This window comes from Labrus bergylta, chromosome 13 (assembly GCF_963930695.1).
Source record: "Labrus bergylta chromosome 13, fLabBer1.1, whole genome shotgun sequence".
Lineage (NCBI taxonomy): Eukaryota > Metazoa > Chordata > Actinopteri > Labriformes > Labridae > Labrus > Labrus bergylta.
In genome coordinates this window covers 12980795-13007422 of record NC_089207.1, presented here as the reverse complement: position 1 = coordinate 13007422, position 26628 = coordinate 12980795, and the positions used below count along the sequence as shown (strand labels likewise).

General features: G+C 43.6%; 1 protein-coding gene across 1 annotated transcript in view; it reads right to left on the bottom strand.

The window, feature by feature from the left end:
• LOC109986960 (diacylglycerol kinase beta) overlaps positions 1-26628 on the bottom strand; it is a 104465-nt gene that overhangs the window by 7163 nt on the left and 70674 nt on the right. Inside the window, exons 23-26 of the mRNA XM_065962181.1 lie at positions 24214-24304; positions 20879-21080; positions 4355-4475; positions 2746-2806 (exon numbers count right to left, since the gene is read on the bottom strand). Coding sequence (XP_065818253.1) covers positions 2746-2806; positions 4355-4475; positions 20879-21080; positions 24214-24304 — 475 coding nt within the window. The remainder of the gene's footprint in view (positions 1-2745; positions 2807-4354; positions 4476-20878; positions 21081-24213; positions 24305-26628) is intronic.

Below are 26628 nucleotides of genomic sequence, written 5' to 3'. Positions count from 1 at the left end.
ATTTCAGTTACACCATGAATTACCAGAGGGTTATTAAAGAAGATGGATCCCCCATCCACAAAACTTCTAACTTTATGCAACGTTTATGAGATCAGATCACCATCCAGCACTACACGCTAAAGTAAAGCTAATAAATTTTAACTGAGTGATTTCAGATGAGTGGTAAGTTATTTGATGAAACATCGAGTTGGTTGAGTATTAAAGATCACACAAGTGTAAATAAGTCTCAGAGCTCCTTAAAACATGTGTGTGAAGTTTCTTGTTCTAAATCTGATCCTGTATTTGATCATGTCTATAAACCCGTCATAACATTTTGTTTATCTTTATTTGGTTCTTGATTTCTGACCTCTGTTTGTATTTCTATTTCAAAAGGCAGCTTTAAATAACAGAATAGTTTGTTTTCATACATTAGCAATGTTATGAAATGAATGAATACACCTTATTCATGATTATCATGAAATCAACATTTTTTCATAAAATTTTTAAGTGGTTGCTTCCGTATTCACAACAGATTGTTACCAAATCCCTCGCTGGGTCCTTGAGAGTAACCCACATAACTCAACAAAAAGCTTCCGCCTCATGAATGAAGGTCCACTGTGAACAAATCGGTTGAAACGCTGTGAGGATGAATAGATAGTGTCTGATTTCTCTTCTTTTAAAGGAATACAGCCGGTTTGAGAAATTTGATGGCATGGCAGTGATGGCGTTGGAGGCTGAGGCCGTTGGTGTGCGAAGGTGGGCGATGAATAAAAGCAGGCAAATGAGTCGGTTTAGGACAAAAGCAACAAGAAACAGGAATCTTAGTCCGACATACAGCTGACGTCATCACCTGTGAAGGACATGTGGCTGTCTGCTGGTAAACCAGGTTACAGGACTGCTGTGTTGTAAGCGTCCTGGTTTTAGATTTTAGGTCCAGGAAGTACTGACCCATCGAGTTTGAGCAGGCACAGTTTTTATTTAGGAAATCAGTACTTTTGGGGGGTTAAAGGGACACTACGTATTGGCTGAAATACAGTCCCATAACCTCCCCAGCTATCATCTGATGAATAATCAAGTTTGTCTTAATCTCAGTCTGTAAATATCTGAGTGCAAATAACTCTCAAATACAAGTTATCGTTTCTCGACACAACTCTTTTCTTGCTTCTCAAGTTGCTAACTCGACTAAAAAGTGGACGAATCTGGCCAAAATATCAGATATGTTATCTAGAACATCTCATCTCATCTCATCTCATAGAAATCCCTGGGCTACACTGGAAGCCCTGCAAGATTTGTCTACACCCGAAAAGCCTCAATGGTCGTCAGCCAACATCCGATGGGTTTTAAGATTGAGGAGACAAGCACAGTGTCACAATGTCGAACTCGGTTGTTCATACAGGTGATGTGGACCGAGTCAATATGGTTTCAATTCAACTGTCAAGTCAGGTAAAGCGTCATCCTGTCTAAAGTGGTGACAACATGCCCCAACATGCCCTGATCAACACAAGACATCTATCTGCCCAGGGCTTGTGTCTTTGTTGGCGACCCTATTACTCACAACATCCACACAGTCCGTGCACAATGTGTTCCGTCAGTGCCACGGATTTGCTCTAACTATCAGCGCAGTACCCAACTGGGTCCGTTTCTGGAGCGTGAGCGCAGCCATGAGCAGCATCACAGGAGAACTACAAGATCACAGGAGAATTACAAGATCACAGGAGAACTACAAGTGCAAACAACATGTAACTTTGTCTTTTCTGAGGATGATTTGTTGTTCATCTGGTGCCTGTTCTGATGTCATGTTGATAAAGTGATGGGTCATACGATCAGGAGTCTGTATGTTGTGTTTTATTTTAAAATAGGCCAGAACCTCTCTACCTTTCCTTGCCTGACTTCCTGTCCAGGTCGTTCTACTCTGTTCAGGAAGCTTCTTGGAAGTGTGTTGCAACGACCGCATTTTCCTCTGGGATTAATAAAGTAGTTCTGATTCTAATTTTCAAGCTTGCAGAGTCGAGGGGCGCCGTTCACACAGTTCGTACATGGTCAGCGTAACATGCTGTGGAAACATAACCATGAAATAAAGCGGGAGCGAACAGCACCGTCGTGCACAGCGTTGATGGAATGCATCGTGAGTGAATGATGTGGAAATTGCGGGTTAGCCATCCATCCTACTCCTAAGGATATAGAGCTTTGAATATCTCTACCTTGACACCCTTTGGATGTGAGTTCCTTCTCTCGGTTCCCCTCACGTGCGTCACGCAGTGAGCTTAAACAATAACGTGTTTCTTTTTTATTTTGAGGATTTCAGGATGTAAGAGTACTATTCCTAGTTTCCCTTCGGCTGGCTACACAGACAATTTTAGACCAGATTTGGAGCCTGATTTTAAAAAATTATCCTGAACTTTCCCAGTAAGTGGAAAGATCTCATAAACATTCAATCCAGTAAAGAAAAGAAAAAAAATGTTGATTGAATTTCTGTATGCATGGATGAATTTTCTGTTTCATTTCGGACGGTGAAAAGAGGCCTTGAAGGGTTACTTTAACTGTACAGGCGGATGTGCCTGCAGTTTATCACCGTCAAGTTCTGTCCTTGACAGAGATGAAACCTTTATGCTCGGTTATACAAGACAGAAAAGCCAACAAAAAGGAGTCTGTTGGACAAAAAGCACTGCACTGTGTTTATGGGGTTCATGCTGTAAGCCTTCTGAGAATTCAAATCTTTAAAAACAAATCTACAACACGGGAGCAAGGTTCAGATCTAACTCTCACCGTGCAGGGGGGCTGCATCCAGGGCTCCCCGTCAATCTGCATGGGCAGCCGGCGGGACGTCCTGTGAAGAGAGAGAGGAGGGACGAGCAAGAGAGGTGGGGGAGGGCAGAGAGAGAGAGAGAGAGAGAGAGGGGATAGGGTGGGGTTGGAGGTTGTGAAGGTCAGATCACACACACCTCGGAGGCACGAGAAGCCTGTTCACACCGTCAGGGGAAAGGGTCAAACACTGCACCCTTTGTTCCCATGAGACCCATTCCCAGACAGGCCCCCACTTTTTAAACTCACAGACCCACTGTACACACACACATACACATACACACACACACACACACACACACACACACACACATATACACACACACACACACACACACACTAAAAGTTGGTTTAAGACTTTCATGCATGCCTCTCTGCTTAGAGAAACACAGTATGGGAGAATGACCGTGATGAATGCTCTTTTAATTCGGGTCTTGGAAAATAGTCAGGAGAACAAGAGAGGGGACGGATTGTAAATGTCGCTTCTTCGCTTCGGTTTATGGATCGCTGTCGATGTTTAACAGGCTACAAGAACCGCAACGACATCTGTTCTGAGAGCACTTTGTTTGAACAGAAATGTGTTGGAACCTAAAAGTGGCCACAGCGCCACCAGGATGTTTGTGATGGAATTATATTAAATCTACAAACATCAAACATGCTCGTTGTATCGGATCCTTTTCATCACACCTCGTTCAGCTTTTAGCATTTTAAGTCGGCAAAAGACGTTTTTTAAATACCTCTAAACTCCACTTATTGTTTCTAATAGTTTGGAGTTAGTTATTTTTTCTAACGCTGCACAGCCCCGTCCAGATATTGGAGTTTGTTTACAGTATCTTTAGTAAAATACAGGTCTGACTGTGAAACCTTATTACAGCGTTTGTGCAGGTCACAGTTTTCTTATAAACAGCACAGTCTGTAACTCTCTAACAGACAGATTATTTCTCACTCTGTGATTGTGGGTCAGTCCTCGGCTCATTTAGTAAAACATGAAGTTGTATTTATTATTTATAAGCTACAAGCATCTTATTGTTTGGCTACAGCAGGGATTTTAACCTTCAGATGCAGAGACACTCAAGGAATACATTTTTGATCACACATGTATAGAGTGGATAAAAAGCTTCCGGTTGGTTGACCAGGAGGAGGAGGGGAAGGGGGAGGAAGAGGAGGAGGAAGATGGAGAAAGAGGAGGATCAGGGGGAACAGGAAGAGGAGGAGGAGAGGAGGAAGATGGAGGAGGAGAGGAGGAGGAGGAGGAGGAAGAGGAGGAGGAGGAGGGGGAGGAGGAGAGGAGGAGGAGGAAGAGGAGGAGGAGGAGGAGGAGGAGGGGGAGGAGGAAGAGGAAGATGGAGAAAGAGGAGGATCAGGAGGAAGAAGAGGAGAAGAGGAGGAGGAGAGGAGGAAGAGGAAGATGGAGAAAGAGAAGGAGGAAGAGAGGAAGAGGAAGAGGAAGAGGAAGAGGAGGAGGAGGAGGAGGAGGAGCAGGAGGAGGAGGAGCGGAAGATGGAAAAAAGAGTAGGAGGAGTTGGTCAGGTACATGAGGAAGAAAAAGATGGAGGAGGCAGGAGGTTCTGACCTGATGGTGACGTTGGCACACTGAGCCAGTCTGCGTCCCGCACTCTTCAGTCCGGTGTAGATCTGACCCATTTCTATCGCACCTTCAAGGCCGACCACCTCCAGCAGCTGGTCACTGAGGTCTGCACGGAGAGGGCGACAGAGACAGAAGTTATGAGTCCAGTTACAGACACTTTGCTTAACCAATACTCATAGAGGCACCAGTACCTGGAGAGAACCCAGGCATGCACGGGGAGAACATACAAACTCCACACAGAGAGGCTCCTGTCAGACGGGGATTCAAACCAGGAACCTCCTCGCTGTGAGGCAACACGACTAACCACTGCATCACTGTTCATCCCCACACTATCAAGAACAACAAAGCACTTAAAGTGGGAATTTCATTGTGCGAGTGTCTGCAGTCGGCCCGAACAACATTTCTGACATGCCAGGAATTCATCGGCATCGGGTTGAGATCAGTCCTCTGGTCTCCTGAACTCTGCACGGCCAACGACATGATGGAGCTGAAATTCAACCCGACTTCAAAATCAGTTTACGGGACTCAAGAATCGGGTCAGAAATTACCTCAAGTGTATGCCCAGCTGAAGACAGAAAAACTGCTTTTCTTAGATAACACATCTTATTTTGGTTAGAAACAGTGACTGAGAACAGCAGGCCCCACATCAACATAGATCCCAAATCGAGTCCAATCTCCACTTCTGCCAGGCATTCTCCTCAGCACACAGGTGAGTGTGCCCGGCACTGAGAGTTCATTAACTTTATTCAGGGAGGCTGGTGCCGCCTGAACACCTCAACATCTGCCAGTTCTCTGTCATGCGTTCAGAAAGCACTGGGCTTTCCCTCTAATAGCCTTTCTGTCTCCATGCAGAGATGAATCACAGACTTCTTAAAATGTCAAAGACAGACTCAGAGAGTGACTCCTCCATTAAATCTGCCGCTCTCCAAATTCTAAATGCTTTCTTTGTGATTACATGTTCCTCAAGTTAATGCCTGCCTGTCAAAAAAGGTCAAAAAAGGAGTACAAGTACCAAGAGTCTAGATGAATATAAAGGCACGATTTGATTTAATGGCTCTGGCAGAGTTTGCTTCACTGCAGCCGGAGAAAAGAAAGAGAGGTTTATGAGAGGCACCCAGCTAAACCAGTCCAACCATCACCCCCCCCCCCCCCTACCCCCGAGGGTCTGAATCCTCCATCAACCTGAGACAAGCTGTGACGGGCAGCGCTGCATGTTGTGACGGGAGCCAAAGGCTGCAGGTCTGTCTGTTACAGTGTCAGCAACGCTATTTCTTTCCAAACGCCGCCAGACCTCACTCACCCGGTCGGCTTTGTTTTAAACAGGAAAGTGTTCTGGCGTTTTTTTCTGCAAAAAGTCAGATTCATGATGTCACCTTGCATGTTTGGTCCAACTAAAGAGAAAAATGAATGAATGAATGAAACCTTTGTAGTGGAATTTGCCTTGCACAGAGAGCAGAAAAAACACAATACAAACAAACATTTACAGGACAGCACATAATTAAATAATAATTAAATTACATATACATCGTGACATTAGAATGATGTCACATAGCAGGCCTCTTCGTTGCATTCACATCTCCCGTGGGTCATACTCAAGTACACATGATTTGTGCCCGAGACCCCATCTTCAAGCGGACTCAGGCACAGTACCCGAGTACGGTACAAGGTTTGTGTTCACACAGATCAAATAAACCGGTCTTTATTGTCAAGGGTTCTCCGGCCCGGGTCTCGAATGTGAAACCAGACATAATAAAACAGACAGCACCATCAAATGTCCGTCAGTTATGATGTAGATCTGGCTCATCTGCAGTTTGAATCTGTGGCATTTATAAATGTGCTGCCATTTTGAGCCGAGCTAGAAAGATGATGACGGTTTATATGTGAACAAGTTTGCTGCTGCTGCTGAGTCACCGGCACTCTTTAATATTTCAGCTGACAATTCAAAAGAAAATGTCAGAGCAGCGTAAGAAGCAAACATTTGAACATCACTCAAAGGCTGAGCGAGAGTTTGGTCGGCCCTCTGAAGACTTCAGCGCTCCTGGAAGATGCATTAGTAGCAAAGTGTTCGTGAGGACGGGAAACCAACTGCAACAACACGCTGTTCGTAACGTGAAAATGTGCGCAATGGTGTTAAAAAAAGGTGAAGGGAGGTTTTTTGAAAATGTTAAAATTATAGCTTGCTGATGCAACTGTTTCGTCTCCTCAGAGGTAGATTTCATCAAGTGGGAGTCTGCAGTTTGAAGCTTTGTTCGATTAAAGGTCTTTGATTTCTACAGCCTCCTCCTCTGGTGCATCATTAGTTTAAAACCAGTGACTCTCCCTGCAGAGGTGTTGGAGCATAGTTACAACACTATAGGAGACACTGGTGGCATTTCATTAGAGATTTACTCGTATTCAACCTTCTTCACACGGTCATCGGGCGACTCTAAATACTGGATTTGTCATCTGCAGGAGGTTTTTGATTCTGGGAGGACTCCAACAATCTGAGCTCAGCCATCAGATGCATTAAAAGAAGAATTCTTCCAAGAACTGAAATAACTCAGATTCCAGAAAAGCTTCAACATTTCTATCAAGTTCGACTCCAGACTTTAAACATAAACGGATTTTTCTGCCACATGAAGGCACATTACTGTATATACCCAAGCGGCAACCTCTGGCGTTGAAAAATGAAGCCGATGTTGAAGTGTAAAATCCTGCAGTTCCTCGAGTGTCCACCAGAGGCTGGCTGCAGAAGCACAGGAAGTCATATACATAACCATTCTAAAAAGCCTGTTTTTACAGCAGAGATTAACATGTTTACAGCCTGGTTCAAAAAAACAAATAGGTCTGATTAGCTCATGTCTCAATCGACACACACTGTACGGGGGGGGGTGAATGTTTTGATGACTCATCAGTTTTGATTTGATTTAATCACAATCAGGTGTGTAGCTGACCTGCAGGTGGGCTGCAGTCTGCTGTTAGGTGCTGGGTAGGTAGAGCGCCGGTCTATCAAAATGTGTTTGGTTAATGGTTTGGTTAAAGAGCTGGTGAGAGTGGAACAAAACTACAACAACAACAACAACAAGGGATCCCCTTCTGGTCACATTTCACCACTTCTTAATACAAATTATTTAGAGACAGGACAGTGGATAGAGTCGTAAATCATGGACAGAGAGAGTGAGGAAGGACATGTGGGAAAGGAGCCACAGGTCGGATTCGAACCCGGGCCGTAAGCCTTGACGCAAAACTTGATGCAGAATGATCATGATTTAATTTGTGTCCCCACAAATGTCTCAATTTTTAGTTTTTAAATTCTAGGAAGCAACTGTAAATGCAGTTTTTTTTTATTTGCAGCATAAATTCAGCCCATGTTCCAACTAAAACCTCAAATTCCATGAAAAAATACTCAATACGCACATAATCTCAGTGTCCTAAACGTCATAAAACCCCCTGATCATAAGCTGGTGATCCTGCGTAAACGCCGCCTCGTCCTCAGACTGCGGGCTCCTGCACAGACACATGTTCACCATATGCAGCTCTGTGTGCAGCTCTGCACAGCTTTCCAGGAAACCATTTAGAGAAAAAGTGGACAGTTGGAGAGTGGGGGATCAAGAGGGAGTAGAGACACAATAGATGAACATGACAGATGGGGATGAAAAAGCGGCGCTGAATGTAAAGATGGAGTCATTGTGTCACTGTGGAGCGAATGAGTCAGAGAGAACGTTTGTGATGACATGTCCTATTTTAGGATTGTTTAAAACAGCACTATTCATATATCCTTCTCCTAAATATAAATATATAAATCCCCCTCCTTCGCACACCCACCCGTACACCTCTACTTCCTCCAAACACCAAACATGGGCATGCCGTCCTGCCCGGGTCCCAGAGCGAGAGCCTGATGGCAGGGCAGCCCACTGCGCTGGTTCTCACCTCGCCGATGATTCCCGCCTCATCAGATCTCTGCGCTCTGACTCTCAGGCAACCGGCCCTGTTACTTCTCAGCGAGGTAGGGCTAAGAATAGAATAGAACAGCCTCTTACATAACGCAGCCACAGTGCATTCTGGGATGGGGTGGCATTGCTCTGCCAAGCAGCGGGCAGCGAGAAATGCTGTGCTGCACTATTTTCTCTTCAGTGCAGAAAATCTGAAGTCATTGAGTCATTGGTTTCAAACGTGGGCTTTATTTACTGCCTGGTTAGAATATTTGTAACAGCTCATAGTTAACTACATTTAAATATTTATAATTGTTTAATCCAGGGTGGTCATGACACCAGAACTTTGAACTTTGATATGACGTTTAAATACATTTCTGCTCGACTGAAAATGTGACAGGAGCTTCGGAGGAGGGTGAAACGTAGACACTGAGAAAGACTCCCTCACAGTGTCTGATGGAGGTCTGTCAGACCGAAGAGTTGTATGATCTAATAAACATGTCAGCATAAAGTGTGATGGCGTGCAGACGCCTTTCTGAGTGTCTTCAGACTTTGATATAAAAGAAATCAAAAGATATCGATTCGTGTTTCGATACAACAGAAACAAGCATCAAGTCTGAGAAACCAAATATTGAGAACTTTGTTGCTTTAAATTATCAAAAACTGCAAACTCCTGCACGCTGTCTAAATTTGGGGAGGCTGTGGGTCAGTGTTAGAGTCATGGCGACCGCCAAGACGAGACACGTCCTGTTACGACTCTAAAATGAAGGATTTCTCCGGCTTTGATAACTGTTGGAAATATTTGAGGTGATGTAAGAAGTCATAACAGGTTTTAATTTCAGTCTAAAAATATGGAACCTTTTTTAAACACTGGATTTCTCTCGGTTACTTCCTCCTTTCTGTTTCTCTTCTGCAGCGCTCAGACTGTAAAGACGTCATTTCTTAAACTCTTAATGTAATACAGCCCCCCCCCACCCACAGCTTACATCTAAATATGTCAAATCAAAAAGCAGAGGGAGTATATGAGATCATCATGTTGTTTCATTATGGCGCCCACTTCATTTGCATTAACCAGCTGAGCGTGTGCTGACGTAAATGTGAACCTTTATTTTGAAACCAAAAGCCTGAATTCAAAATGTCAGTGTTTTAAAACAGGCTGAACAAACACGAGCCACAAGTCGTGTTGGTTAAGTGGCGAGCGTCATCAGTTATCTAACCGTCAGATAAGAACATTTGTCTTTACATGCAATAAAACACGCGGACCACGACGCAAAGTAAACATGGACGACGTCAGCTTGGAGGCTACATGGATTATTAGCTGCTCCGCATGCGGACGTTCCTGCAACTAATACGTCTGACCAGACGTACTTTTTATTTTTTCTTCCTTGTTATGATTAAAAAACGTAGCAAAAAAAAACCCAGCATGCGCCCCATGGAGGCTATTGTCCTCCAAGCTCAGGAGTCCCAGGTTCATATCCACCCCCCCCCCCCCCCCACCCCATTCCCCCGCTGGTCTGCTCTCACACTGCTCCAGGACTAACCGGGCCTGAGCATGGTTACCTCTTGAACATAACGCCATAATGCAACACATGCATGGCTTTACATGATCATGGAGCATGCTGAGTTTACAAGACAGACATCACATCAGAGAACATGGCCGCTACTTTATTGACTTTGTGTCTCATTCTGAGTCATGTTAGTCAGATACAGACAGAACACTCTCCATAATGAAGGCTGTCCACGTTGTGTACCCGTGCAGAAGCACACCTCTTCCAAGAGAGCCAGCGAGGAAGTGTACTGAGTGCTCACACGAGTCAAAGGAACTAGACTTTAGGGGTGAGGCTTAGAGTCGCTCCTGAAGACACTTTTGTTTGTAGCGATCGCTTACCAAACTTTTCTTTTGTTAATTATAAATTAAGCACACTCTCTATTTTAATTTTCTGTCACTCACCAGAACTATGTCACATTTAAAATATAGAATATGACTTTTAAATTCAGTGAGGAGTTATTTATACCAGACAGATGAATAATAAATCCCCCAGAGGAGAAGCGCTCAGTGTGCATCAGTGTAAGGTGTTGGAGCTATAATTATAAGCCGACACATTTGTGTATCCTTCCTCTGCCTACTCGCCCTCCTCTCTCCCTCCCTCTCTCTCTCTCCCTCCTCCTCCTCGCTCGGCCTGTTTTTGTCTCGGGGTGGCCGGAGTTGTGGCAGATGGTCAAGAGGAACTGCAGCTCACCTCGCCAGCACCCACGGAGGTAAAGGTACGGGGGGAGAGCACATGGACGCTTGACAAAGAACACTGTGTTACTATGATACAGTACAAACACACACACGCACACACACACACACACACACACACACACTCCGTATCTCTGCTGTCTTTCTGGCATATTTTTGTGCAGAGACCCTGATGGGAAAGAACACATTATTCTGTTTTTATAGAAATGTTTCATCTTTTCTGTTCCAACTCCTCTTTGCAGTGATTGGCCTCTTTAAGTAGCGCTCATTTGTCATTCATTAACTTTGAGTAAATGTATCACTGGAAGGTCATCCACTCTCCCACCATCCATCCATCCACTCAGCAGCTCCGTACAGGAACTATTTCCAGCCACACAGACCAGCAGTAGGGGGGAGGGGAGGGGAGGGGAGGGAGGAATCAAAGTAATTATAGTCTGCTGCTTCTGTTGTGTGAGAACAAAACAATATGCTGAACGCAGTCGACTTAATATAGAATCCTTTATGGCGTGTCACAGCTTGACTGGTGGTGGGGGAGGGGAGGAGCATGAGAAGGCAAGGTGAGAGGACGGGGGGGGGGGGGGGAGGCTAAGGGTGGAAGAGGAGAGAAAGTCCGACAAAAAGGGAAAGAAAACAAGTGAGTCATGAAGGAGGATCCTGCTCACCTGAAATAGCTGGTTTTCAAAATAACAACCAAAATACTACAAGTGGAGATTTAAATAGCATTTCCCATTACTCACCGCCGTTATAAAAAGCATTACGATTACTCGACTAATGACTCAACAGGAGAAGGGATCACTCAGAGCGGCCTCGTAAAAAAGGTGCTTTTACAACACGAAGGCGACGACACATCCAACATGCCGGGCGGTGAAAATAAAGACGAGGCAACGGTTGTCAGTTTGGAGGTTATGAACATTAAGAAACCACAAAGCGTTGTTTTGTATTTGGAGAAAAAAAAACAGCAACCAGAAAATACAAAGCAAATTAATTACTCTATCTGAGGCTGTCACTAATGCTGGGTAAAGACTGTTCGATGTTAGGCCTATAAGATGATCAATCGTGGTCATATCTGTGGGCGTGGCTCCAAACGGCGGTGACAATCACAGATATCCTGAAACAAATATCTGATGATGTCAGAAATGTGGGACGCTTTCTCTCAGCCTCAGAACCTGAATGCTTCTGCGATCTTTGTCACCTAACGAACCAATAGAAATGCAGCATGAAAGGACGCACTAATCAGCGTGACCACACGGGCGCCAGAGCTGACAAAAGCATATACCAACAACAACGCGACTTATCTCAAACTTGCCTTGCAACACTGGCTATTCCTCCTCTTTAGTCTGTTTTTCTAAAATGCACATGAACGCCACAGCAAAAGCCGCTTTCTGCCGCCATGGCAACCTCAGCTCAATCAGGTTGACGCACACTGATGATGCTGAAGTGAGCTTCACTTACACTAGCATGGATATAAAGGCAAACACTGTCGTCATTAGGTCGGACTTTGTTGCTTCGTCCACCATGCATGTTGGATATGTTGTAAACCTTACACTGTAACTTCCACGCCGGGACTTGCCTGATATTAAAATACATTAATCCCCACGGGGGATCAATAAAGTTTATCTTTATCTTTATCTTTATTTCTGATGAATTCCAAGAAGTAGGGAAATCTAAACGCTTTCACGTCACAGCATCGAGCACATGTTCATTCAAGATTAAATTTATGTTGTTGATCTGTTAATAGTAGAGGTGGTAAAAAAAATCAATTTATGTAAAAATCAAAATTCTGCTCTTCCAAGATTTTAAATTCGATACATAACTTCCAAAAATCAATGTATTTTTTTTAAAATTAATCATTGTTTTTTTTTTTAAGCTAATCAGTCACTCCCTGCTAATTGCTAATGCTAGCTCTTTAACTCAGAAGAATGCTAAATGGAGCAACAAGAAATTCAGCCGGTCTCACAGATGACTGGAGTAGATGCTGAATTATTAATGCATAAATAGACTCAAGGATCAATGACTAAAGAATCGAATCATGACCCCAAGAATTTAAATCGAATCGTGAGACACCCAAAGATTTCCAGCCCTTGTTAATAGAGATAAATAAATCACGTCAGCTTGACACCGATGGGAGTCGTGATATCAATAAGGGGTATGACTTTGGGCTCTCCATACGGGCTCTTTTTTTCCCTCCGTACACCAAAGCCTGCTAACACCTGATCAGTAACCTCATTAATACTCTGACTAGAAACGTACAACAACAACAAACACCAGACTTCTAAAGATACAACATTTTTTATAAAACCTTTGTTTAGATATTTAGAATTTGATAATAACCTACAAGACAATAAACCGAGCTCCAAACATCTTGTAACATGTTTCTGTTCTGCTGTCCTGCACAGAATCCTGCACTCACAACATTCCCACGTTTCATCCCTCGCCGTTTGCGTGCTATCTTCACTTTATTTATGTGCATCCTTTCCAGCTCAATCCACAGCAGGAAGGAGAGGAAATGTGATCCAGGAGCAGAGAGGAAATCAACAGGGCAGGGGGGGGAGATGGCGCAGAGATAAAAAAAATTTGGTGAAGGGACGGGGTGACAGCGGGGCCTTTCGTACATGAATCCTCTTCCTGTCAGCAGCTGCAGCACTCGGCTCTGTTTCCCTCCACTCCTCTGACTCTTATCTGTCTTTTAGACGACAACAAGATTGGACTTTTGACCCCACTTAGCTGACAAATTCAGACAGCTGAACTTTGGGTTTCCCTCCACTTCAGCTCATTTAGAATCCTCCAAAATATTCTTTGTCAAACTTGTTTTCAGTAATTTACACCTCAACACCAGAACAGACTCAAGAATCAGGACTTCCTTTTTCAAGTCTCCAGTTTGGCATTAGTGCTGTCGCACCCTTTGTCTTTAGGAGCGGGTAAGAACCATATTTAGATGAGGGATTGGATATGCATCGCTACTCCCTATACAATATGACCTGCCTCTACAGTCAAATCAAAGAGATGGACGACAAACCAGCTGCCTAAAAGTGAAGCCAAAACATTTCGAGCTACCCCTACTGACTGGCTACAGTCAATGAGAAGCTCCGCCTCCTCCATGTTAACAAATAGGATTTGACTATTAAATCTAAATGCACGTAAAATACATTGTTGCACAAAGCCTGATTAACGTCACCTGTTCCTGTAGGGGGTGCTGGAGTCCCATCGATGGCGGTCTCTATGCTGGAAATGCTGTCTCAGCCTAACTTTCAGTCAACCTAACGACAGGCTGAGAGCTGGAGCTGAGGCGGGTTTTAAGCCTCCTGACAAACTGTTACACCGCGCCCACCTGTCAATCAGGTCGGCTACACGCCTTATCGTGAATAACTCTTATCCTTCATCAAATCAAAACTGATGAGTCATTAAAACATTCACCCCCCCCGTACAGTGTGTGCTGATCGAGACATGAGCTAATCAGACCTATTTGTTTTTTGAACCAGGCTGTAAACATGTTAATCTCTGCTGTAATAACAGGCTTTTTAGAATGGGTGTGTATGTGACTTCCTATGCTTCTGCAGCCAGCCTCTAGTGGACACTCGAGGGACTGCAGGACTTTACACTTCAGCATCGGCTTCATTTTTTAATGACGGAGGTTGCTGCTTGATCGTTAAAGAATAATTAAGTAACCAATTGGTGACCTGACCTGAGGTAGCCACACCCAAAACTCCGCCCAGTCCGAGACCGAGTACCGATGCTTTTGATTCTGAGACCAGACTGAGACCTCAAAAAGTTGTCTCAAGACTGGTTTTGAGACCAAGACCGATTTCCAGTACTCCAACACTAGAATAGTAAAAAAAAAAAAAATAGTTTCTCCATGTTTTGGGAGCCAGCAGTGTGTGTGTCGAAACACTAACACATTTTATACACACACATGGTTGGTGGGCGGATTTCTCGTTTACAGTTGGTCCAATTTGTAGTTTGGGGCACATAAACATGGCATGCACATTCCAGCTCTTCAGTATGTGTAAATAATGAGAGACAAAATGTTTTCTTTTTACATAAAGCAGATACTTTCTTCCTCCAGTTTAAGAACATATGCAATGTTTGGATTTGAGTTGCACAATAACTGTATTACAATGACACATTATTCCGGGCTGTCTCTGTGTGTCTGTCTCTGCTGTCAGTTCAGTCTGTGCAGAACAAAAACCAGAGCAGCAGCACGGTGACTCAGAGGACTGAAGTTTCATCACTGAGGTCAGAAATGCCCGCGGCGTCTTTCACTCACTCTGGGTAACCCGGGCTGATTGCATTATCTGCAGCAAATGGATTTAAAAGCTTTAGTTTATTGCGCCAGAGAAAGCAACTGCCATGAACAATTAGTGGTATGATAAACATGCAGGCACGCATAAACACTGACACACACACACACACACACACACACACACACACACACACACTCACAAACTGTAAATGCATAGTGCTCATGCAGACACACAGTTTCTGTCTGAAACTGGAGCACTCGTCTCTCTGCCCTGATTCCAAATAGCATTAGCGAAGAGGCTAATTTAATAACGGTTAAATCCTGAGAGACGACTCTGGAGCTCACAGATTCCACCACACACGTCACAACACCAACAACTTTCACAAAGTAACGCGGAAATATTTACATACTTAAAACATAGAAGCCGTCTTCGAAAAGTTAGCACTGTGGATCAGAGTTCCATCCATCCATGATCTGTTACCGGGGAGGCTGGAGCCAATCCCAGCTGTCAGTAACCCCAATTTTCACTTACTCCGTGCAGGCCACAGTCCGTCTGCGGACTGAGCGTGCTAGCAGTGCCGCTACGCTCTGCTTTGTTTCAATTTGTTTCAATGTTTTCAAGCTGAACAGGACAGAATGACCTGGACAGGAAGTCGTATCGTATCATTTGGTATCGTATTGTATGGTTTAGTATCCCGTCTGTCGTGGTAGTTCTGGAGTTCTTCTGGGACTTTGGTTTGATTACATTTGTTGTTTCTTCATTTATGATCGAGGTCGCAGTGGGATGCTTTCTATATAAAATAAAGACACTAAATGTGAACAAATCAGAAATTAAAGTTCTGAAAACCCAACGAGACAAACACTTGTTATGTCTAACATCCACAGACCTTAAAGCCTTAAGTATTTAATGGTTTGCATTTACCTCGATAAATCCTTTAACTGATTAAGCGGTTATCTAAACTGATCCACTCTGTGATCATAGAGAGACTCATTATATGAACATCACAACATAAGAATCAAAGCTTTCCTAAGCTTTCCTAAGGGGGGGGGGGGTTGGTCTGTGTAATGAGATTGGGATGATCTCTTCACGTGAGGACAGTGTGTCGGTATTCACTTCTTTAAGAGACGACTTTGTGGATTACCAATCGGATTGAGGTCAAGAGTTACGAGCCGGCCGAAGAAGTGGGCAGCACATCCAGTAATGGGGTAACAACATGTTGATGGGGATTTGATTGACTGAACTGTGCTTTATAGAAAGTCTCTTAAATTGACTTTTTTGCAGTTTAGCATTGTATTTCCTTAAAGGAAGAATGTGTGACATGTTCCACATATATATATATATATATATCATAAATCCAGTCTATTCTGTGTAAATGTCTCTCTGAGTCATGACTGTCTACAATGCGTGAGAAGCTCGAGTCCCGCTGGCTGTGTTGTTGTCAGAGCCGTGTTTACATGGACGGGACGGCCGGGTCCTCCCCTTGTGTATAAAAGCTGTTTTAGTCAAGGACTAGAGAGAAGAAGAAGAACATACTCACTGATTATTTGGATGTTAGTAAGAGTTTTTAGATCACGCTCATTCTGTGTCAGTTTACATGCAATGTGAAGCTACGAGCTAACTAAAGAACGCTAACATTAGCATGCTAACGCAACAATGCAGGACACAGGTGATTGCAGCTCGAGCCAAGGACAAGTTTGTCCGCGGCTTGTGCTAAATGGTGCTTAATAGAGAGTGGAGAGGGGTTGTAGGTGTGTCTCTGGAGGAGAGTGGAGGCTTCAGTATGGAGGAGGCGTGGCCAAACAGCAGTTTGTTTTTATCTCACGCTGGAGCTCAAGGGCGACACCTACTGGATTAAAAAGTTGCACATTCTGGGGCGCTGGTGGCGCAGTGGTTAGTGCGCGCGCCCCATGTGTGGAGGCTGTCGTCTCAAGCGGGCGGCCCGGTTTCACATCCCACCTGTGGCTTCTTTCCCGCATGTCATTCCCCGCTCTCTATCCACTGTCCTACCTCTCCATTAAAGGCACAAAAAGCCCAAAAATAAATCTTATTCATCAAAAAAAAAATGCACATTCTTCCTAAAAGTTTTGATAACTCAACTACCAGGCAACGAACAGCTCGCCCCAACTTTCATTGCTCTGATTGGTTGTAGAGAACAGAAGCATTTTGTTCTGAAGCTGTTAATCACAACCTCTTGAAAATCAGAACATAACTGAGAGGTTTCAGAATAATTTGCATTGATGAACTGGTCGTATGATTCAAGACTTGGAAGAAAGCGTTAAGTAACTGTTTTAACATGTTAAGAAATTCTCTTTGGAACCTGTAAATTGAACTTCACGCATCAAGTCAGCTCATTAATAACACTGAAACCAACAAGCACTAGACATCTACCACAGCTTCTCTGCTTTAACTAAGTTATTTAGATTGATTGACTTTGCACAACTCATACAGAACAAATGGAAGAACAACCTCAAACTGGGATTCCAAAAGACAAGATTTCAGCACTTGGTTGCTAATTTATGCAGCAGTTTAAATGGAGAGAGAAAGAAACTGAGAAAAATGTTTCAAGGGATGCAGATGGCGAGACATTTGCAGCAGGACTGTGATTCCTGCAAGGAGACGGAGGAGACTTCAGAAGAGTAACGGTGCATTCAGGCGTACACATACGAGGAGACAGACAGTCTCTGTTCTTAAACAAGTCTGGAGCCTGCGAGCGTGTGAAGCCTCGAGTTTAACATTTACATATTCGGCTTTGATTTATCAGATTCTCCCTCGTTCTGCTTCTTCACTAGGAGACAACGACGTGGTTTTGTCTTTGGTGAAATGTTTCTTTTTCCAGTCCAGCGTCTCTTTAAAGTAACCCTCGGAGCTGGGAGAACGTCGACAGCACAATGAACAGCTCTGCCATATAGTTTTTAAAGAGAAGCCGTAAACAAACACATTATTCTGTTTTACTAGGGAATCAACATGAGGTAGAGAGTTTGAACATCTCTTTACGTTCTCATGTTGAATTGCTACAGGTCGTTTGAGTGAGTGCCAGCTGTCAGTGTATTAAGACCATTAAATGATATCAGGTGTTATCACATATAACATGTGTCAGCGCAAGTCCTGAGGAGTATTTTGGCTTCACAGTTGTACAACAGGAGGGGGTGGAGACATATTGTCTGTCTTTATACACAGGCAATGATCTGAAAGGCACTATTCTCAATTTGTTCTTTCACCCAGAAAATCGCTTTCAATGTGTTTAAGGTCAAAGTGAGCCGATTCAGTCATTTGCGTTTGCACTAAGTGACAACCTCCAGTGTTGAAAAATGAGACCAAGAGTAGTACCTTGAGTGTCCACTGGAGGCTGGCTCAAAACTGAGGAACCCCCATTAAGTCCCATATTAAAACAGCAAAGAGTAGATTCATCTGTTTTGATTACATTAAAGTGTGGCATGATTAGGCATTACAAGAGGCGTGGCTGATTTGATTGACAGGTGGGCGTGTTGTAGCTGTTAGCCAGGAAGCTAGGCTTCACTTTACATTAATCCTGCCCCTTCCTGATTTCGCTTGGCCGGTGGGGTCGTGCTAAACTAAAAGTTGAACTTTTTTGACTGAAAACGCAGCGGGAAACAGCTGACGACACTTTGTTTGTCCATATCCTTCTTCATGCATCTTATCCCTTCTCCCTATCCGTATTTGAGTAAGTTCTTCTACCTGCCTGTGTCTCAGGATAGTGTTTGTTATGAATTGGCGCTATACGATTAAAGATGGATTGATAATGAGTTAGATGTTTGTGTCTCAGCAAACAAGATATACATTTATTCTACCTCAACGCCGCCTCTTCGCCTACCTCTCTATTAGCTGGAGGTTAGTTGGACTCAGCTTTTCCAACATGGCTACCGCCATCGCTGGGCTTCATAACGCTCTTCAAAAACCAACAGGTGACGTCAGGTCCATGTTTCATACATTCATCCCTCCCTGACAGTGTTAGGACATTTTCAAGAGTTTGAGTTCTTCAGCTGTGCAGTTTCATAACACAGGTTTCATTTGATTTCCTGTTGAAAACTTCAATCTTAATTTGTGTTTTAATATGTGTACAGGCTTATTTTTCAGTTTGCAAGGGAAACATTAATGCCTGAATTTCCCTCGGGATCAATAAAGCCTCCATCCATCTTTAACCGAGTCATCCATTCAACATCATTATGAAAAGACTGAATCAACGAAGACTCAAACTCCAATTGACTGACATGAGTCATCCCTGTTTCTTCTTTCTCTGCACTTTCTTCTCATCAGCTTCTTCCTCTCCTCCAGTCTTTACCTCGGCACAGCCCTGAGATCTCCATGGAAACAAGGTTTAGTTCAGTCAGCAGAGATGCGGAGACAAAGTGAAGAGAGAGAGAGACGGGAGTGGGATGAATCGAGTGGTGAAAGCACAGAGTGGGTTATTCTTTAAATGTTTGTGGACATAAAACTCGGCTGGATGTAAGTGTGAGCTGCAGAGCCAGACGTATAGAAAACAAAGCAAACCGTTTAAGTACGTTAAATAGAACCAAGTTGTCATCTCGATAGAGGACACAACTTTCCCTATGATAGATTCAGTGCTTCTCAATCATTTGTGTGCAGTTTTTGCATCAGACAAATAGTTTCACTGATATAATCTGATTGAAATTGATGTAAGGGGGCCTTTACAGCTCGTCGTTTTTCTGACTCCTGTTTGAAAATGTTTTGAGACTCATGCAGGTCAGATTTTTTTATTATTATAACGAGGTGAAAGAATTCAAGAACAGGAAGAGAAAGAAATGTTGATGTAAGAGAAGTCGAAAGTCACAGATACACCGACATCATGCACCTTGCTGAGACACTGACGAGAGGGCGTTCAAAGAAACACATCTCCGATCTCACAATAACATCTATAAATATATATTTATGTCCACATCAGAAAGATACAGAGAGAGATGGACGGTCGAACATCATTTAGTTTGCATTTTAAAGTCTGAGATCGGACCCTCCTCCTTCTAAAGAAATGTTTTCTTTTGAAAGCGCCTAACTATGTATAACACATATTGTTCATAATATAAAAACAGAGCCGTACTATAAAAAAACTATAAACTATACCTCCACACAATTGTTCAGACTATGTCCACAGTCATCATATTCCAGAGACATTTATTTATGCAGAACAACTTCAGAGTATTTTAGGCTCTGATGCACCTTTACATGCAAACACGTGTCATCCGGTGTGAAGCTCATCCACTCTAAGGTAGTCCTAAAAATGCAGAACTTAGTCGACCTAAAGCTCTGCTGAGGTTGAGCAGCTCATTAATCATGTTCAGACCACGTTCTTAACCTGGGACGAGAGGTCACAAGTAGACATCGTTTCAGGGTAACTGTTAGTACGAATTTTCATGAAATTCATTCATCTTGGTAACTTTGTGAAATGTATTATTCAAGTCTGCCTACCACTTGTTAACACTCCTACCTTTAGGTGTCTGAAGCTGTAACCTGATATGGGTGAAGCACCTAAGTAGTAGCAGATCTATATATGGATAGGAGCCAACTATATGTTGTCAGCAACTGTTTGCTAGACAGAGAGTCTACATCTGATAAATATATAAATCAGTGTCAAGTCATCTTCATTGTTTATGGTGATGCACCCAAATAGAAAGGAATTTATGGGTTGCACCTTTTTGACAGAATATAAGCAGCACTGTGAACACTGTTACTTTGTCAGCACTTTGTCAGTCAAGTGATTTGGAAGCACGCTTGCTTGATGAAGTTATCTGACCTCGGCCGATTAAATGGTGTTATAATCTCCAGTCTGTTTCACGATTTCTTCATTGGATTTATACAAACAGAAACAACCCCCACCTAACAGTAACAAAGCAGAAAGGTTAAAAAATATCGATTAAGCTTTTCATGTGCAAGCTCCATGTCTCAGCAGTTTTGAAAGGGTCATTATCATTACTCATGACCTTAGCGGAGTCAGTTTCAGACTGATCTGGGGCAGCCCAAACATAGTTTTCTGATGAATGCTGCAGAGCTGACTGTTCAATAAATAGGCGACAGAAAACCCAAAGTTTGATGTCATTTCCTCCTTCAACAGCTTCACCCTAACTCAGCTTCTTTGACTCACCTTGCATGCAAAACTTGAGCTCCTTAGCGTCGGTGACGGTGCTCGAGGGCATCGTGTAAGGAACCTTCTTGCTCATGCGGTTGTAGTTCCTCCTCTTCTTCGACTCGCCCCACAGGTTGGAGCCGCCGTGCATGCTGGGAATGTTTAGGACTGCGATGCCTTCTAAGGAGGTGTTACTGAGGTCTAAGATGATGCCGTCACACTGAAGGGAGAGAGGGAGACGACCAAAAGATTATGGCAAATAAACTCACAACACAAACAGATTTCTTTAACATGAATCCTCTGCCCAATAATTCCCCCTTATGAGCCCCTTCTTAGACTGCTTGTTTCAGTAGTGCAGTAACTCAGCTCAGCATCACGTCTTTCTACATTCATATTGTTTCAGCGACGGTGTAATACTGCTGTCCCAGTCTGTGAGTTCACATCGCATTTATGCTTTTCAGAAGCATGGCACAGGGCTTCTCCACCCCTGGCTCCAAAGATCTCATCTCACCACTGTAATGCCTGCAGGCGGAGTGTGCACATCTGACTGTGTGTGTATGTGAAGCTGCCGCTGTGCCGTGCTCTCTCACACTTCTGCAACACTTGAACACAATGTGAATTCACAGGCTGGGACACCAATATTCAGCATTGCAGAATCAATTTCAATGTCTCAAGGTGCAATGACGGCGGAGCTTCATTACGGCCCAGTTGCATAATTGCACTATAATTGCTGCAGATTTACACAAAGAGGGAAACTGCAGTGCAAAGATTTTCTGCTAACTGAGGGCATTTAAATGTACAGATTGGAAGTATGTTTTAAGGTAACATCTAAGTTAATGGATACCACAGACGGCTGCAGTGCACAAGTTGCTGTAACAGAGTGAAACAGCTGTCTGTGCTTGTACCCTTTTTTTTTTCCATCAATGACTTATTAAAGACTCCAAGATGTACTTTGGCCTGATGGATCACCTGGACAGGAGCCAGGTGTGAAGGGGTGTGAAGCAGCAAAAAAAAAAAAAGACAGCGTTAAAAAAGCAAGAGCACAATGTCGATGCAAACTGAGTGATACCAAAAGACATAAAGTCACCACGTTTGGCAGTCTTGGCCTGTCTCTGAATTATACTGTGTCTAGCCTCATTTGAAGTCATCCAGCAGAAAATCAACAACACATTTCTGTGACTCAGCACTCACGGCTGATTTGTGCTGACTCAAAGCAGGAACAAAAAAATGCTGGACTTCAGCACACGCCCACAACATGCAGGCGAACAACAGAGGACCCATCACGTACTCTGTGTGTGTGTGTGTGTGTGAGTGTGTGTGTGTCATAATCCACTACAATAAGTGGATGTAATCATACCTGATATTATGATCATTAACTGTTGTGTCCTCCTTGTTCACAGCATATTTAACTGAAGTGATTCAGCACTGTCTGCGAGGTCATTGCACGCCTCTATCAGAGTTTGAACACTTCTAGTGTACTATTAAAACTAACCAAGCTGATGCTGACAAAGAGGAGAGTCGAACACCTTTGGGAAATGATTAGCGAGCTCTTCGGTCACACCAGTAGGTCCGACCCAGGGTTACATTTTAACACTGTTGTAATTATTAAAGTGTTCGAATGGCTGCTGCCCAGCATCAGTAAGCGCCTGTCAATGAGTGCATAAAAACTACAAAGATTTATATCAAGAGGAGTTCACATTGTAAAGAGGGTCACCAATCCTGATCCAGATATCCAGTTAGCTTGCCTTATTTTAAAGGAGATCTGCTATTCACTCTCACCATTAATGATGTCAGTCTGGGACATCTGATGAGCAGAGTTATGAGATCTGCAGCTCAAAAACCTCCTTATTGATCTGACACTGGAGTCAGTGAAATCTCTCATTTCAGCCTCTGCCTGAAACGCCTCAGTTCAGCTACTGTCTCTTTAAGACCCCCCTCCTCATGTGCACCCTCTCCCAAATCCAGAGCATTCAGGACCAGAATCTCAACAGTCAAATATTCATCAGGCTTTAATGAAGAGATTCACGTCTTTAGGAGGATAAAATGTGTTTGTGCCTGAATTCTACAAACAGGATAGAAACAGACAGACCTGTTGTTTAATATGTTAAAGGGGTAGTTTTTAACCCTTTTACAAAGCAGTCACGCTTTATAAAATATAATATAAGCCAAAAAAGTGTACGTTAATAAAAGACATAGTCTCACATTTCCAAGAATCTTATGACCTCCTGAATATTTTCGTCTAACTAGAAGTATAAACAACAAACACTCAAACTAGATTTAAAAAAAAAATAATTCAGAGTAAATATGATCTTTGATATGAAGCCTTTCAGATGGAGCAGCTTACTGCATTTGATCTAAAAAGTCTCTGTAACATGTTTTCTTCTGTGTTTTCTTCTCTGTTTTCCTGAAGTCTCGCTGTGCTTTAAACACCCAGGTGACCGATTATGCAGCGCTGCATGACAGAATGAGGCAATCAGTGACTTTATGGAGCGTTCATTTGATGATGTGCTAAATATAACCCGTCTCGTTAACATGGGAGAACTGCTTTGTTGTAAATTTCCTGAAATAATAAACATTTCATGCTGTAGGTACGTAGGACGTAGAAGTCTTGGAAAGAGAAAGTCCTGCACACTACCCTTTACGGCATCACCATCTACTAGAACAAGCCACAAGGTTTCGGTCCCTCTGGATTTTAGTCAAGTGTTCCCTGAGGAACCTGTGAACCTCTGGCGTCCTGCAAACTCAGATGGGATCTGTGTAGATAATTACAGATGGAAGGAAATTTGGGGTAAAAGTATAAATAAGCCGGTCAAATAAGTAAATTCAGAAATCTTAAAACTCTTCTAAAGTACAATAAGGGTATGTGTCCACAGACGGCGTGTTGTAGCGCTGGCAATGCCCGTTTTAAATACCAAACCATCATAGTTCTGTGTTTTCAGGGCTCCCCGTCCTGAGCACTAACACGCTCTAGCAATTAACAGTTTTTCCCCGCTGTGCTCACAGCTCTCTCAGATTAAAACAGTTCAACTTTTAGAACAGCGCACCGCTATTCACTGTCGCTTCTCCCTTACAGACGGATCAAAATCAAGAAGGGGCGGGACTTCTGATTTCAGATTTGTCGACAACAACGGCGGAGGAGACGCTAGTCCGACTCGTCTTTTGGAGGAAACAGTTCCCATGTTCGACTCCTTCTTCGATGTTTTCTTGGTGAGATTTCTTTGAATTAAAGTAAACATCTGAAGACTTTTGTAACCTAGCAACAACGAGGGCTGGTGAGAAGCACTCTGAAACACAAGTAGTGGGCGTTGGCAGTGCATGAACCTCTGCACAGCTCTGATAATCATGCGACTCACCTCCACCTCTATGCATTCATTGAGCTTCTTGCAGGTGGCCGAGATGGTCTCAGTGGTGCCAAACTCAAAGTACCACAGCTTGTTCTTCATCCTGAGAGGAGAAACAGAGGACACACATGTTTTTTAAAATCACACTTTACAAAACATTCAGAGTCCTAACTCAGCTCACACGTGATAACAGCTGGAAGCGGGATGTGTTTCGAGTGCACTGGACACATATTGAAGCTGTCCGCTGCCTTGAGTCATCTCACATTTTGAAACCTGACAGCTCAGGACAGCTAGCGGCCGTGTGACCAGAGAGGTCAGAGCTCCTCCGATGCTGCCTGAAGGCTTTTTAAGTGGAGACACCCAGGCACTAGACATCCAAACCATCTGTCACACAGGCACTCTGTTTTCTTTTTTTCTTTTACTCTTTCAATGAGACAAAGCACACAGTCACCTCGGCACCCTCATGAGAAGAGTTGAAATGTCAACATTGCCTCTGGAGGGGACACACGGGGAAAACATGGCTGGTGGAGACTATAGGATCAGGGTAAATATTATTGTGATTCACAGCGTTAAAAACGACCCACAGGACGGACTGAGCCGCAGTTCATTTCTGCCCTGAAGACCATTAGTCAGAGGTGACCTCATGACCGGATGCTGCTTTTGTTTTTCTCCTCATGTCGTTTGTTGCAGATTTGGGACTGAATAACAGAGTTTAATGTCAAAGTGAAATCTGTGTTTGGTCAATCTGTGCACAACTGTTTGTCTGTAAGGAATTATACGCTCGAATCAGATGCAGAAGAGCACAAATATAAACTAGCAGAACTTTACTCGCACCAGATGTGATGGTGATGTCATCAGGCAGGTAAAGTTTCTGATCTCTGGGAGGCAGGTCAAATATGAAAGCCTAATAATGAGATTTTAAATCAGCTAAGCTTTTCTATTTGACATTATGGACGGGATTTGATGAAGGAAAGAAACAAAAAATGAACAATTAGGATTTAAGGAATTCTGCATGACTTAACTGAGGTCGTCCTCAGACTTTCAGACGGATCAGCCGCTACTATTTAATAATGCAGAAAATGGCATTATTCTTCCCATGGGACACCCTTGAACCCACTCTAACTTAGGCCCCTTAAATGTTGGGCTTGCATGATGCCCCAATAATTAAAGGAGCAATCTGTACATCTTACTATATGATCAGACATTAAGGAAACATGCTATGTTGAAGTGCTGGCTTCTCTGACAACAACGCAGCAGCCAGTATGTCCTCCTTCTAACTTTAGATTCTGGTCCTGAATGCTCTGGATTTGAAGAAGATTTCAGAAAGGTTTACAGACTGATGCAGAGCTGGCTAAACACTGAAGCTTCATTGTTTAGCCAGCATGGACTCCAGAGAGGAGGGGGCGGGGGGAGACCGCTCTCTACAATGTTTAGAATTTGGACTGCAGTAACCATTTTAAACACTAGGGGTCAGAGTTACATATTGCTCCTTTAAGGCAGCCAAAACCTTGCAGCCACTCAGATGCATAATAATAATTTAAAATGTCCTTGAGTCATGTCCTGCAAACACTCAAACGTATTTAATGAATTTGTGTCCTTTGGCGACTATAAAACACACTTTAATCTCTAAGAGGGAACAGGTGAATTTTTAAAGTCTTCCTGATGACTGAAGCCTCACCTCTGCATTATGCTACGTGTGATTTAAGTATTTCATGATATAACAGTGTCTGTTGGCACGAGGGCATGCTGCTGTCACTGACAACACTGATATTGACACAACAGCTCGGGATCACGACAGCATACGTGCCAAGGTCGTGTGCAAACGTAGCAACGAGACCAAGATCAAACACAAACTACAGAAGCATCCACACGGTGACAGGACCTGTTCTTTATCAGTCAGCTAGTGTGATATTCATGGTCTTGGTCTGGGTCCTGCCCTGCCTTGGTGTTGGTGTTGTCTCGGTCTCACCCTGCCTTGGCCTTGGTCTCGGTCTTGTCTCGGTCTGGTCTTGCCTTGGTCTGGTCCTGTCTTGGTCTTGGTCTTGGTCTTGGTCTTGGTCTTGGTCTTGGTCTTGTCTTGGTCTGGTCCTGCCTTGGTCTTGGTCTTGGTCTTGTCTCGGTCTGGTCCTGCCTTGGTCTTGGTCTTGTCTCGGTCTTGTCTCGGTCTGGTCCTGCCTTGGTCTTGGTGTTGTCTCGGTCTGGTCCTGCCTTGGTCTTGGTCTTGTCTTGGTTATTTCCTGCCTTGGTCTTGGTCTTGGTCTTGGTCTCGGTCTTGGTCTTGGTCTTGGTCTTGTCTCGGTCTGGTCTCGGTCTTGTCTCGGTCTTGTCTCGGTCTTGGTCTTGGTCTTGTCTCGGTCTCAGAGCACTCTGGTCTCGGTTACTCTGGTCTTGACTACAACACTACCAGGAACGATCGGGGTTTCTCAA